The 13,678-nt window shown below is 42.9% G+C and overlaps 1 protein-coding gene and 1 long non-coding RNA gene across 2 annotated transcripts in view; one reads left to right on the plus strand and one right to left on the minus strand.

The window, feature by feature from the left end:
* MDN1 (midasin AAA ATPase 1) overlaps positions 1-13,678 on the plus strand; it is a 155,209-nt gene that overhangs the window by 139,973 nt on the left and 1,558 nt on the right. The window contains 13 exon segments of the mRNA XM_070418082.1: positions 351-679; positions 966-1,130; positions 2,732-2,833; positions 3,550-3,757; positions 5,077-5,247; positions 7,164-7,321; positions 8,065-8,154; positions 8,924-9,039; positions 9,639-9,813; positions 10,886-10,959; positions 11,055-11,169; positions 11,874-11,937; positions 12,936-13,078. Coding sequence (XP_070274183.1) covers positions 351-679; positions 966-1,130; positions 2,732-2,833; positions 3,550-3,757; positions 5,077-5,247; positions 7,164-7,321; positions 8,065-8,154; positions 8,924-9,039; positions 9,639-9,813; positions 10,886-10,959; positions 11,055-11,169; positions 11,874-11,937; positions 12,936-13,078 — 1,910 coding nt within the window.
* Positions 1-13,678, minus strand: part of LOC139012330 (uncharacterized) — a 30,515-nt gene that overhangs the window by 7,309 nt on the left and 9,528 nt on the right. Inside the window, exons 4-7 of the long non-coding RNA XR_011471850.1 lie at positions 13,404-13,514; positions 11,957-12,047; positions 9,327-9,360; positions 7,490-8,137 (exon numbers count right to left, since the gene is read on the minus strand). This is a non-coding gene — a long non-coding RNA (uncharacterized lncRNA). The remainder of the gene's footprint in view (positions 1-7,489; positions 8,138-9,326; positions 9,361-11,956; positions 12,048-13,403; positions 13,515-13,678) is intronic.

Raw genomic sequence — 13,678 nt, forward strand, 5'->3', positions numbered from 1 at the left:
ATATAAGTATGGTTTAGATTAGGGGTAGGCAACATTTTTCAGTGAACGGTCAGATAGTAAATAAATTAAATTTACAGGTCACAAATACTTGGTTCTGCTATTGTAGTGTGAGAGCAGCCCTAAGCAATACAGAGTGGATGGGTAAACACATAAATGAATGGATGTGGCTGTGTCCTGGTAGAACTTGATTTACAGAAACATGTAGAGGGCCACAGTAGGCCCACAGGCCATCGTTTGCCAACTCCTGGTTCAAGTAACAAAATAAAACACTTAGGTAACCATCCCATCTTTAAAAATGTTGTTACTGTTTTTTAAAAATTCTGTCTGTCTTTTTTGTTTTGTGTACCCAGAAGAGAATCCTTTGGAAATTAAAGAAAAAGCAATGGATACTGAAGAAGCAGGTCATGAAGCTGAGGAAATAAATGAAGAGACTGGAGCCGATCAGAATGAAGATCAGGGTCAGCAGGAGCCTGAGGAAGGCTCCAGTGAAGATGACAAGGGGGAGGGGGTGGAAGAGATGGACACAGGAGCTAGTGACCAAAACAAAGATATGGACCAGCCTTCTGAGGAAAGCTCAGAAGAGGAGGAGCCATCTCCAGAGGACAAGGACAACAACGCCGAAGCCAGTGAGGACAGTGCAGAGAATGGCGTCTCTGTTGACCAAGGTCTCCAGCCTCAGGTATTAGGGTGGTCTGGTTTGCCTTGGATTAGAAATAATGAGAAGAAATTCTTACTCCCACTGGAACGTCCTTAAGGACAGCGGTCGCCAACCTTTCAGACCGCTGCTTTAGGATACTCCTCTATCACCAGGTGGTGCTGCTTTCATTTTCTGTTTAAGACCTTCCCTGGCTGATCCCCTCCCTGCAGACCCCTCAGTGAGGAGTGAGGTGTTTGCTTGCTGCAGGGGTTCCCCACCTCATGTCTCTTCCCCAGAGCACTTAATGCTGTGTTTGATTTCCCTGCAGGAGGAAAAAGAAGAAGGGGAGGACTCTGACACAGAAGAGCAGGTGCCAGAGGCTACGGAGAGGAAGGAGCACTCCTCCTGCGGGCAGACAGGGGTGGAGAACATGCAGAGCGAGCAGGCGGTGGAGCTGGCTGGGGCCGCACCTGAGAAAGAGCTGGGGAAGGAGGTGAGGGGCCCTGCCAGCTGCCCAAGGAGAACCGCTTCTTCCTGTCTGAAATCACAGTAGCTGGCTTACATGTGATGTTTTAGTTATAATCTGAAAGGTCATTTTTCATTCTTGAGAAAATGATTGTAGACCTACTTTATATGCTTCCCTGAACTAACCCCAGAATATTTGCTACACATTATATTTTTCTGATAGGCTTAATGAGAAAGTAATAGTTCTCTGTGGGAGAATCAGGTTCATGTTATTTTTTTTTACTAGAAACTCGATGCACAAAATTTGTGCAAGATTAGGCCTTCCTTCTCCTGGCTGCTGGCAGGTACCTGGGACCTGGGCTCCCCTTGCAGCCCTGGCTTTGTCAGGAAGGACGTCCAGTCTAATTAGCATATTATGCTTTTATTATTATAGACTAGAGGCCCAGTGCATGAATTCATGCACTAGTGGGGTCCCTCAGCCTGGCCCGCGGGATTGGGCTGAAACCGGCTCTCCGACATCCCCCGAAGGGTCCCGGATTGCAAGAGGGCACAGGCCAGGCCGAGGGACCTCACTGGTGCACAACTGGAGCTGGGGAGGGACATGTGTGGTTGGCCAGCCGGGAGGGACTGCGGGAGGGCTCCAGGGCGTGTCCGGCCCATCTCGCTCAGTCCCGATAGGCCAGACCCCAGCAGCAAGCTAACCTACAGCTCGGAGCATCTGCCCCCTGGTGGTCAGTGCATATCATGCGAGTGGTTGAGCGGCCTTAGCATATTACGCTTTGAACGGCTGACCAGACAACCGGACACTTAGCATATTAGGCTTTATTATATAGGATTTTTTATTGATTGATTTTTAGAGAGGAAGGAAGAAACATTGATTTGTTGTCCACTCAATTTATGCATTCATTGGTTGATTCTTGATATGCCCTGACCTCCTAGTTCATAGGTCAATGCTCAACCATTAAGCCACACTGGCCAGGCAGCACTTTGTTTTGACATGGGTGATGTGCTCTGTATGTGGCCCCAGCTGGGGCCACTGGCATGCTGTGAGAACCCTGGGTCAGAGGACCTACTGTTGTAGCATTGACTCTACCAGCTCCTGTAGCCTCTCTCAGCCCATTTTCTCCCTAGTAATTACCACTGTTTATATACTTACACCTTCTCCACCCCATTTATTAAGCACCCATAAGGTGCTAAGCATTTCCATTACTTCAGCAAGTTCTTACAATAGCCCTCTAAGGTAGCTGATATTCTTATTTTCTCCATTTTACTTGAGTTAAATAGCCCTCAGGGAAGTTAAATGACAGTCTCGAGGTTATGCAGCTGGTAAAGCCTGGTTTCTAATCAGGTCTGTCCTGCCTTCAGAGTGAGCCACTATACTCCTGTAAACTAAGAACTGTCAGCCTAAAGTGAGGTCACCCGGAGTGTTGGTAACAGGTCCGGGTCTAGATGCTCCTGTTTCTACCCATGGGCCAGGCTGTAGTCATGCGTGAGCTCCAGAGCAGGCGGGCAGTTATGACAGTTTCACTCTGAGATGAGAATAATGGAGAAGTTGTGCACAATGCAGCACAGTAACCAGGTGCTTGGTAGCTTCCTCCATCCTCATTCTTTATGGCTTGGATTTCATAGGAACACGGGAGTGGAGCTGCGGATGCGAACCAGGCAGAAGGCCACGAATCCAATGTCATCGCCCGGTTGGCCTCCCAGAAACAGACCAGGAAAAACACACAGGTCTCTGTCACTCTTCATCTAAACTAAAGGGAAGGCTGCATATAAAAAAGACGCTGTAAACATAGTGATTAAAAAAAAAAGCCACATTCTTTATCTTTGCTGTCCCTGTTCTACCAGACACGATGGCAGCCCTGGTGAGGCAGCCACGATTTTGGGGCTTTCCCAGTGGAACCTGTGCAGGGTCATGGACACGTGCACACACACCACGACCCCATTCCTGTTATGGTGCCTAAGATCCCAGTGGTGCTGCCCAGCGCCAACCAGTATTACTCTTTTCAATGTCCATAGTCTTTTGAGTTTAAAAAATGTTTTTTTAATGGGGTATAAATTTATGCACATGATACAAAATTTTTATATAAAAACCAGTTCCCTAAAAAGCTTCCATCCTATCCCTGTTCTCAAGCCACCCAAGGAAGTGGGTGCTACCAGTTTTGTCTTTAGATCTTCTCTGCATATGTGACATATGTGGACATACATATGTGCGTGTGATTTTCTTTGCTTCCTTGTCTTAATTCAGATACAAAACTGTCAGAAATTACGCCGTATGTGTATGTAAAGAACCACCCATTCTTTATACTAGTAACAGCTGTGTTGAATTCCAGTTTTGTATGGCTGTACCTAATTTACTTAACCAGTCCCACAGGGACGGACACTGTGGTTATTTTTAGTCTTTTACTATTAGACAAGGCTCTGATGAATTTCCTCCTATTTCCCAGAGTTTTAAGAGGAAACCTGGACAGGCCAACAATGAACGCTCCCTGGGTGATCACAATGAGCACGTGCACAAGAGGCTGAGGACTGTGGATATGGACAGCCACACGGAGCAGGAGCCCACTCCAGCCCAGCCCCAGGCCCAGGTGGAGGACGCGGCTGCATATGAGCACATTAAACAAGGGAGCGACCCTTACGATGCGCAGACCTATGGTAGGTGCAGGGAAGGCTTCTTTGCTCACAGTTCTCTGAGAACTTATGCTGTATGACTGTGAGCCACCAGCTGTTACTACAAATTCATCTTTAGGAGGGAGAGGAATGGCTTTTAAAAACTCTTTCCTAAATAACTGTGCAGAAATACGAATTGTTTTTTGTTTAAAGGTATCTGTAGCCAAAATGCTCAATATTTCTGGCTCTAGTGTAAGTTTTTAGAATACCCTGATAACTATTGGCTACATCCAATCCCAGTACTGATCTCGGGCTTTCTGAGTCCTGGAGATTTCTTCATAATCACCTTGAGGTTGCTCCCTGCAATGGCAGAAGCCGTAAACTCGAAATATGTGTTTTTTTCTGTACATGAAAAGGGAGTAGTCATTTTTCAGTCTCTCAAGTTCTTGGTGACTTTTCACCGTTTTATTCCTAATATGTGAAATACTATTGATATCTACCAATGAGGATAGTACAGAAGCAATTCCTCTGCAATAGATGACTTTTCTCCTCTTCTGTCCCTACTCCTTAGGAAAATAAAATAGATGATCACAGCTACCATGTATTGAGCTTTTACTCTGTGCCAGATACTGTTCTGAGCCTTTGCCGCAAGGTCATGGAATTCCTCTAATCTCATGAGTGAGGATATCTCCACTTTATAGATGAGCACACTGAGGCCAAAGAAGTTTAAGAACTTGTCCAAGATCGGGATGCAGGAATTCCCATGTTAGCGTTTCTATGCCAAGTGTTACCATAACTTAGTAATGGAGGATGATGCCATTAGCTGCTCTGAATCATGTGCCCAGCCTGTGTATTCTGGTTCATACTCTTGTCATAGCACTAGAAACCCAGCTAAACATCCTACTTCTGTGGTCACATGTGTAGTTACATGATACGCTTGAGGAGGTGGGAGGGGGAGAACAGGCAGTTACATAGTTAGGTTAATAGGACATCTTGGGCAAAAACAAGCCCAGCACTATGTCTAAGGCACATAGCCGATCAGTGACAGAACCAGCAATAATGACAGAAACCACACCCACTCATGATTACTTTGTTCCACAAAGACCTAGGCCAGTGATGGCAAACCTATGACATGCGAACTCATTTTTTTAGTTGATTTTTCTTTGTTAAATGGCATTTAAATATATAAAATATATAAAAAATATAAGTCTTTGTTTTACTACGGTTGCAAATAGAAAAAAATTTCTATATGTGACACGGCACCAGAGTTAAGTTAGGGTTTTTCAAAATGCTGACACGCCGAGCTCTAAAGTTTCGCCATCACTGACCTAGGCTTTCTATGTGTGTGCGCACTTTTTTAATAGATGTAGCCAGCATGGAGCAGCAACAGTCTGCAAAAGACTCCAGCAAGGAGCAGGAGGAGGAGGAAAGAGAGGACATCTTCATGGACGTGGAGGAGCAGGAGGAGCTCAAAGCAGTAGACACCGAGCAGCTGAAGCCAGAGGAGGTCAAGTCGGGGACCACAGCAGGCTCCGGTGAGTCTTACCAAAAACAGACCCCTCCTAAGCTCTCTGGTTTAGAGAAGTTGCTTCTCTTGTACTGTATTCTAGTCTGGTCTTTTACTTCCATGTCCTAAACCCTGGCTTAGACATTCATTGGCCTATAATAATGTCACTGTATCATGTTTCAGAGTGGAAAGGTGGAAGAGTGGTGTTGCAACACACTCTTTCAAGGAGACCACTGAAACTTGCCTTTCAGACAAAATCCCATCTGCCTTTTTAAAACATGCAGAACAGAATAGAGCACTTATCCAATTGTGACAAGAAGGTATATTCTTGACTATTAGAGAAATGTTTTCTATTATATGGAAATATAGAATAGGGACACTACATGTGAGAAAGTAACTAACCTCCTTACATACAGTTCAGTTTCATAGTTGATCAATGGCTATTACAAGGACTTTATCTTTTAAAATATATTCAACACAGTAAAAAATAACTGTCAACCCTAGCCAGTTTGGCTCAGTGGAGAAAATGTCAGCCTGCGGACTGAAGGGTCCCAGGTTTGATTCCGGTCAACGGCACATGCCCAGGTTGTGGGCTTCGATCCTGCGTGGGGTGTGCAGGAGGCAGCCGATCAATGATTCTCTCCCATCATTGATGTTTCTATTTCTCTCTCCCCTCCTCTCTGAAATAAATATATTTAACCCTTTGAGTGCCAACCAATATCCTAGGAACGATGCTAAAATTGCCAAAGCATTTTTGCTGATTTTACAGCAGTTTAGGAAAAAAATTATGAATCGCAAGTAAATGGAGTTCCATATTCAAAAACTTAAGGAAACCTTTACTACATTGACATATTTAGCAATATCATCATCACTAATAAAAGCAGACTTAGAACTGGACACCATTTCGAAGCTTTGATAGCGCTCCTGGCACTTTTGGCAAAAGACAGGAGGAGCGTGATCATGCTCCCCAGCACTCTAGGGGTTAAAAAATATACCAAGCCCTAGCTGGCTTGGCTCAGTGGAGAGCCAGCCTGCGGCCTGAAGGGTCCCAGGTTCGATTCTGGACAAGGGCATGTAAGAACTTGCCAAATTAAAAAATTTTTTCTTCCTCCTTCCTGCCCTCTCAGGGGTGTTGGTACTATTGATTGAACGGCCATTATGTGACAGTGGGAAGGCACAGCTCTGTGATCAGACTCGCACAGATTCAAATCCAGACTTTGCCTCTTACTTCACCAGTTGAGGCAAATTATTATTATTTTTTTGGCCTGTTTCTTCATCTATAAAATGGAACTATGATTTTATTTATTTCAGCTTTTATTTTTATCAAAGCTCTACATGCACACAATTTAAAGAATCACACAGTTTTTCAGGGCTTGTCAATGTGAACTATCATCTCCCCTATTTCCACCTCCCCAGAACAGCTGCCTTCAATATCAGGGTGAGGAGGAGGAAAAGTTAGGGGAATAAGAGCTGGTAATGACTGTTACAGAGTCAAAGAACACGTGGAACCAGTATGTGGTGATGTGTTGGGAAGTGAATGAGTGAAGTCTGAGTAGTTGTTAGGGTTGAAAGACAACCATGAAGGCTCAGTCTTTATGTTAATACTAGAGGCTCGATGCACGAAGATTCATGCAAGAATGGACCTTCCTACCCCTGGCTGCTGGCACCACCTTCACTCTGGCAGGAGCTGCCTTCCCACGCTGCCCAGAGGCCCAGAGTGGCTGGGGCAGTGTGGAATGCCTGCGTCATCGCCATGGCGACGACACAAGCATCCCGCCCCCGGCCGCTGGGTGCCTGCAAATTAACCTGCCATCTTTGTTGGATAATGTGCATACTCATTCCTGATTAGCTGGTGGGTGTCATGAAGGTGTGGTCAATTTGCATCTTTCTCTTTTATTAGTGTAGATGTATGATAAATAAAACTATGTCTTTTTATGAAAATAGGCGTTGATGAGATGGAGACCACAACTGTTAAAACAGAGGAAGACCAAGACCCCAGGATAGACAGATCCCACAAGGAGACAGAGAATGAGAAACCTGAGAGAAGCCGAGATTCGACCATTCATACAGCCCATCAGTTCCTGGTGGACACGATTTTCCAGGTACTAAAACTTTCACAAGTAGAGGTGGGGTGATTAGAGTGGGGGAAAAAAGCCTTTCAGAAATCACTACTTTACTAAGTTGACAAAATGTAATTATAAATTCCTTTTCAATCATTGTCTTTAGAACTTTATGGGATACCTGTTTGTTTTGGGGTATCATATCCTTACCAAATTTCTTAGGATCTCTGTTGATATGACAGGCGTTCTCAAAAGCAGATAAAACACTGTTCTAATGGTTAGTCCCAGGGTCACAGCAGGTGGTCTGTGCCCTGACCTGGGGTGATGGTGGATCTGGGCCTCCAGCTCTCACATCTCTTCTCATGTCCATCATCCTGTGTAAGAAGCCTGCAGGAGGGTTAACAGTTTGTGTTCGTTAAGTAACAGGAATCTTTGACTTAATGCCTGCATTTAGGAAGAACAGAGTAACCAAGTTGCTTTTCCTAATTGTTTGACTTAATGAAAGTCTAGATTAATCAAATAATTTCATTATTGAGATCTTCTTGGGCATTTGGTTTTGTTCTACTGGGCTCAATTTATAAAAGTTAACATTTCCTTTATCCATCTTGCCTCAACAAATGGGAAGCAAGGATTGTTGTCTGGCATCTCCTTACTGTGCCATTAAATTTGCTTGTGTGTTATGTCTCGGGGTATGCACTTGGATTCATACCGCAGGGAAGAAGGCAGCCTGACTGAGTTGGTGATTCCAACCTGGGCTGCCTTTCATTTGTGGTTTTTCTTCTTAGCCCTTTTTAAAAGATGTCGATGAGCTAAGACAGGAGCTGGAGAGACAGCTGGAAAGGTGGCAGCCACATGAACCTGGAAACCCAGAAGAAGTAAGTCATTGGCCTTTTCATACAGTATCTTGACTTTTGTTAAGATAAAGAAAGTTAATAGGTCCTTAGCTCCAGAACCTTTGTAAAAGGGACCGAGTACATGGAGTATAATTATAATCCTAAAGCCCAAGTCCATTGTCTGCTTTGCCACTAGACCTGTAGTTTAATTAAAATAAAAATGATGTGATTAATTTTTTTAACTTCTGTTGCTTACTCTGTAATGGATGCCACAGTGGTTGAAAACGGGGCAAAAGGATACTATATCATTCTCAGAATAGGCCACCTGGGGCATTAGCAGGTGGTGTAATACTGAAGTGTAGATCACCCAGAAGTTTCATTTTTAATTTCTTTGCATTCTGAATTTACTATATATATACATATTTTGGGAAAAAATCACAGAGCTGTTTCAGGAAATATGCACACTGCTTAATGTGTTGAGATTTGCACTTGACACTTTTAAAACATGACCCTGAGAGCCCACAATTAAGGGGCTGGATCTGTTGGCACCAAAATTACCCATTCACAGCTCCCTCTCCACATGAAGAGTACAGGTTATACTCTGTAGGTGATGTGAAGAAGGCATTGATGTGTGTCAATATTTTACAGTTTGAACTGTTTTTGTGGAAAGAGACATTTTTAATCAAGTGAATTAGATAGCAGCTAAGAAAAACTTTAAAGTGCTTCTTGGTGTCAAACCTTCACCTTGTTGTAATGATTGGTCAGCTCTGACATTGTCGAGGTAACTTACATGTTCTTGCTGTTGTCACAGGAAAAGGCTGCAGCTGAGATGTGGCAGAGCTACCTGATTTTAACTGCACCTCTCTCACAACAGCTGTGTGAACAGCTTCGCCTCATATTAGAGCCCACCCAGGCGGCCAAGCTGAAGTAAGTCGTCTCCATCGCGTACACTTGAAGAGCCCTGAAATGATGGCAGTACCGCCTTTTCCATTGAGCTCAGCACTTAACCACTTATTGGGCTGGCTTCTGAGTTGCCATTTCTGCTGCACAGGCACCAGGATGGTGTTCCTTAGTCTGTTGTCTACCAAAGAGTCAGTGAAGTTTGGCACGAATGCAGTTTCTTTGATTCATGAATAACTGATGGGAAATTGCTGAGCCTTTGCCTGTGCTGCTCATATTGCTGCTACATGTTGGGTTACTCGCTTGTTACTCACCTAGATCTTTTCAAAGATGGGTCCAAGATTATAGCTGTAGAACAGAAAAGAGAATCCAAGATTTAATATTCAATGCAAACATTTTTTTAATTTTATAAAATGTCCCTTAATTTTTTTGGATCTAATTATTATTGTGCCACATACATAGCCAGTTTTTCTGGCGGCTAATCAAGGAGATCCTGGCCCTTAAACCTCAATTGCAGTAACACTTCGTTGTGCCAGGTTACTGGTTATTTTGTATAACTGGGGATAAGGTACTTTTCAAGGGATGAGCAGTTTTTAATCTTTGTCCCATTTGGATAAATTTAATAGAGGAGACTATCGAACTGGGAAGCGATTGAACATGCGGAAGGTCATCCCATACATTGCTAGCCAATTCCGAAAAGACAAGATTTGGCTCCGAAGGACCAAGCCCAGTAAACGCCAGTATCAGATTTGTTTGGCTATCGATGACTCTTCTAGCATGGTAGACAACCATACCAAACAGGTAAGAAGGAGAAGTTACCTAAATCAAACCCTGTACCATGGGACATCAAATGCTTTAAATATGACCTGAAGGAAACACCAATTAGTCTTTCTTTCCTGAGAATGCAAATACCATGTTTGAGAAGACCTAAAATTTAAAGAGTTCAAAAAGGCAATTTCAAGATGTCTCAAATATTTTGGTGCCTTACTGTTTTATAGCCTTGCTGTGCTATTGTCTAGCTGCAGAATAAGTAAATCTGACAATGTGTATTTTCCACAAAATGCAGTGTACTGCCATTCTTTAAACCATGCACAACATACCTTTTTTAAAAAAATGTATTCATCATACATTTCTATTAAGTCTGAAATTATCTAGAGTTAGAGTTTTATCAGTATTAACAAGGTTTAGGAGCCTGAACATAATTACTTACGATACAGTAAGTAATATGCACACTGAAGAGTGTTGTTTTTTGCTGTTACGCAGCACGAGCCAACAAGCAACCTAAAATCTACACATAGGATCCGCTGGAAAAAGTTTAACCTCTGAACCTGGGTTCAGCTCCCCACTACCACGTGACTCTCTACTACTGTGTGACTTTGGGCAGTTCATCAGAGTTGTTAGGAAAACTAAATTAAATAATGGATGTAGAAAACTTGGTTTAATGTTAATGTCTAGCACTTGATTTAGAAGATGTTAGTTGCCATAAGTGTCATCATAATCATCTCTATATATGAATTTAAAATTTAAAACTATGCAGTCATATTCATAATTAGGATAAATTGGTTTTTTAAAAAATTACTTTTTATGTCATCAAAAAAGTAAGTTTTTAAAATTTATGGACCAAATATCTCAAGATCACTTTTGTGGAATGATGTCTAGAGCAGACCTTTCCTACCAGTGTAATGGATTATGGGTTTCAGCATTTGTGGTATTAGCCAGGGCCCAAGGACACCAAGCCTCTGGTTGGTTGTGAATAGCCATATTAATGGTGTTCCCCTGTGGGCTCTACAAAAAAAATGTCTTCTGTAAAAATCTTGGTATAAAAAAGGTTGATATTCTGACTCCTTCCAACGCTTAACTGTCTATTTTACAGCTTGCCTTTGAATCTTTGGCTGTGATTGGAAATGCTCTAACTCTGCTGGAAGTGGGTCAGATTGCTGTGTGCAGGTAAGAGTGCCTTTTAATCACACTGGGAAAACTGGTCTATGGTTATTTTGTTCACATGACAAAAAATAATCATTATATTTGGCTTTTCCCCGAAGTTTTGGAGAGTCCGTAAAGCTGTTACACCCATTCCACGAACAGTTCAGTGATTACTCGGGGTCCCAGATTCTACGGCTCTGCAAATTCCAACAGAAGAAAACCAAGATTGCTCAGGTATGCTATGACATCAGAAGTCTTCTGCAGATACTCTTCTCGTTTAGTGGAGGTTTTAGAACACCTTCCTCCCAATGTGGTATAAGGACAGGCAGAATTTACAATAGAACAGTGTAAACCCCAGCCTGTATCCTGCGGGATAGAAACTTCCTGCGCCCATTATTGACGCGGTGTAACCTCAGTTTCTCAAAGGTCATTTTTGACTTTGTGTCTGGCTCCTTATTTTTCTGAGAGGTTTGGAACATTTTTGAAAAATAAACCATCTCCCAGTACCCTTATCAGGGTCAAGGCCAGTCTCTCCCCGCCCCCCCCCACCCCCGCCCCCCAGTTAGCTTAGAGAAGAAATGATGTAAAATAAAGCCACATGACAAGTTCTCAAAACATAGCATGGGACAGTAATTCTGACGTTGACATTTTGTGTTTTCTTGCCTGTTTTTTTTTTTTTTTTTAAAGACAGCTGTTTTGTTCATTTGGGGAGTTAATTCACTTCTTATCCCCCGGTAAAGGTATTTCTTTTCCTTTGGGGTGTCATGTAGAACACTAGTCGGGTGTATGCCATATCTCAAGGGTGAATACCAAGCAGTGGTCCTTGACTACAGGTGGCTGAAGGGATAGTCTGGTTGCCTGTAGATCTGAGATGGTTATAACTTTAAGCTCTCTGAGAATGGGAAGAGAATTTAGTTTCCTAATTGTTTCTGGTTTAGTTTCTAGAGTCGGTAGCCAGCATGTTTGCAGCCGCTCAGCAGCTCTCACAGAACGTCAGTCCAGGTGAGCTGCATTCTCTTACCTTTGTTGACAAAATGGTTTTCTGTTGTCTGTATTTGCAAGTTGCCTGCTTCATCTCACTGCATTTGTCACCATTTTTTAATGTGGATGCTCTACAGGGAAAGCAAGAACCAGGAGAGGTATTAGCCATTCTGGAATTTTTTACTCTTTATTTAGAAATTTTTATTAAACCCATACCCAGGAGGCTTATAATAAATGAAGGAATTAGACACTAATTAACTAGTATATACTTATTTGATAGATTGGGTTGAGAGTTATGAAAGGAGCAAGTTATACAATATTACAGAATATTCGTGCTTAACAAGAAAGCAGAGGAGGACATGATTCAGAAACCAGCTAATCCAGCCATGATTGATTTGGGCCTTGAAACACACCAGTTCTTTCTCTAGTTCTTTACAGAAATCTCTCAGTTATGATTGTATCATGGAGAACTTCCTGTTGGAAGCAAGTCCTTTTCATACATCTCAAGACTTGGTGGGCTGACTTTCTCTGTCAAAGACATTTGCCCTCAGACACTACAATCTTTAGCTGATAAAATGTTTAAAAATATTTAGTGTATAATGTTAATTCACCATTTATTTTTTAGTGTCCCCCTCTGAGTTTTTAAATCAATTTTAAGGGGAAAAATACAGAAATCAGCAAAAATTTGAGACAGGTCCAGGTTTTTGACAGATACTTTCTTCTAATGGTCTCCTCAGTACCGCATTTTTGTATTTTAATTCTCCAGTGAAGTTGATCTAAATGTGACATTCCCTAAACACTACTGGAAAACTGTTTTATTGCCAGAAGCTTTGTATGTATGCCGTCCCTGATGCAGGCGTCTGAAGTAACATCTAATTAGAGAGAGCCCTTTTACTTGTGCCCAGAATTCACCAGTCCCAGAGCTGTTTGATGTATTACAGAGAAAGCCTACACTAATTTGTCTTTCTTCAGATAGTTTTGAGTTATTGTTCAAGATGGATTTCCATTGTGTTCTACAGACGCTGCACAGCTCCTCCTGGTGGTCTCTGATGGGCGCGGCCTCTTCCTCGAGGGCAAAGACAGAGTCCTGGCGGCAGTCCAGGCTGCCCGGAATGCGAACATCTTCGTCATTTTTGTTGTGTTGGATAATCCCAGTTCCCGGGTGAGCGACTACGAAAAGCCACTTTTCTGGGGATAACGTGGAGGTGTTCTTCAGCCTGTTCCATCTGAAATATGGCCTGGGTCGCACCATCATACTCAGAATTCCTAACACAGTGTTCCGTCAGGCCCTGGTCTAGGCACTTTATAACTTTTTTAACTTTGCAATAATCCAGTGAGATGGGGATTATTCCCACTTTAGTGAAGGACAGAATCACTGATTGTAGGTGATGAGTAGGAAAGCCAGGATTCTGGCTGACTCCCGAGAGCACCCCTCAACTACTTCCTATGCCAGCTTTTGACAGTGGGCCCTTTCCAGTTACTCGTACCTCGGCAGTGCCCTCCTCTGAACAGGAAGATTAGTCGCCAAGTGAAAGATGTCCGTCCACAGGGCAGTTCTGTTCCAGGGGAAGCATGGGCTCTGCAGGTCAGGTTAAGGCCTAGACAGCAAGTTGAAGATTAATGTGAATAATCCAAGTTGAGAATGGGACACACCGTCACAGGGAAATTGGGTTTTCTTATCCCCCTTCCTCCTCAATGAGTTCTGAAAATTTTGTTTTACTTAGTAATGAAAGCTACTCTCAGAGGCAGGAATTACACACAG

The sequence above is a fragment of the Myotis yumanensis genome, unplaced genomic scaffold (assembly GCF_028538775.1).
Source record: "Myotis yumanensis isolate MYYU_CA2020_CCGP unplaced genomic scaffold, mMyoYum1.0.hap1 SCAF_6, whole genome shotgun sequence".
Classification (NCBI taxonomy): Eukaryota; Metazoa; Chordata; class Mammalia; order Chiroptera; family Vespertilionidae; genus Myotis; species Myotis yumanensis.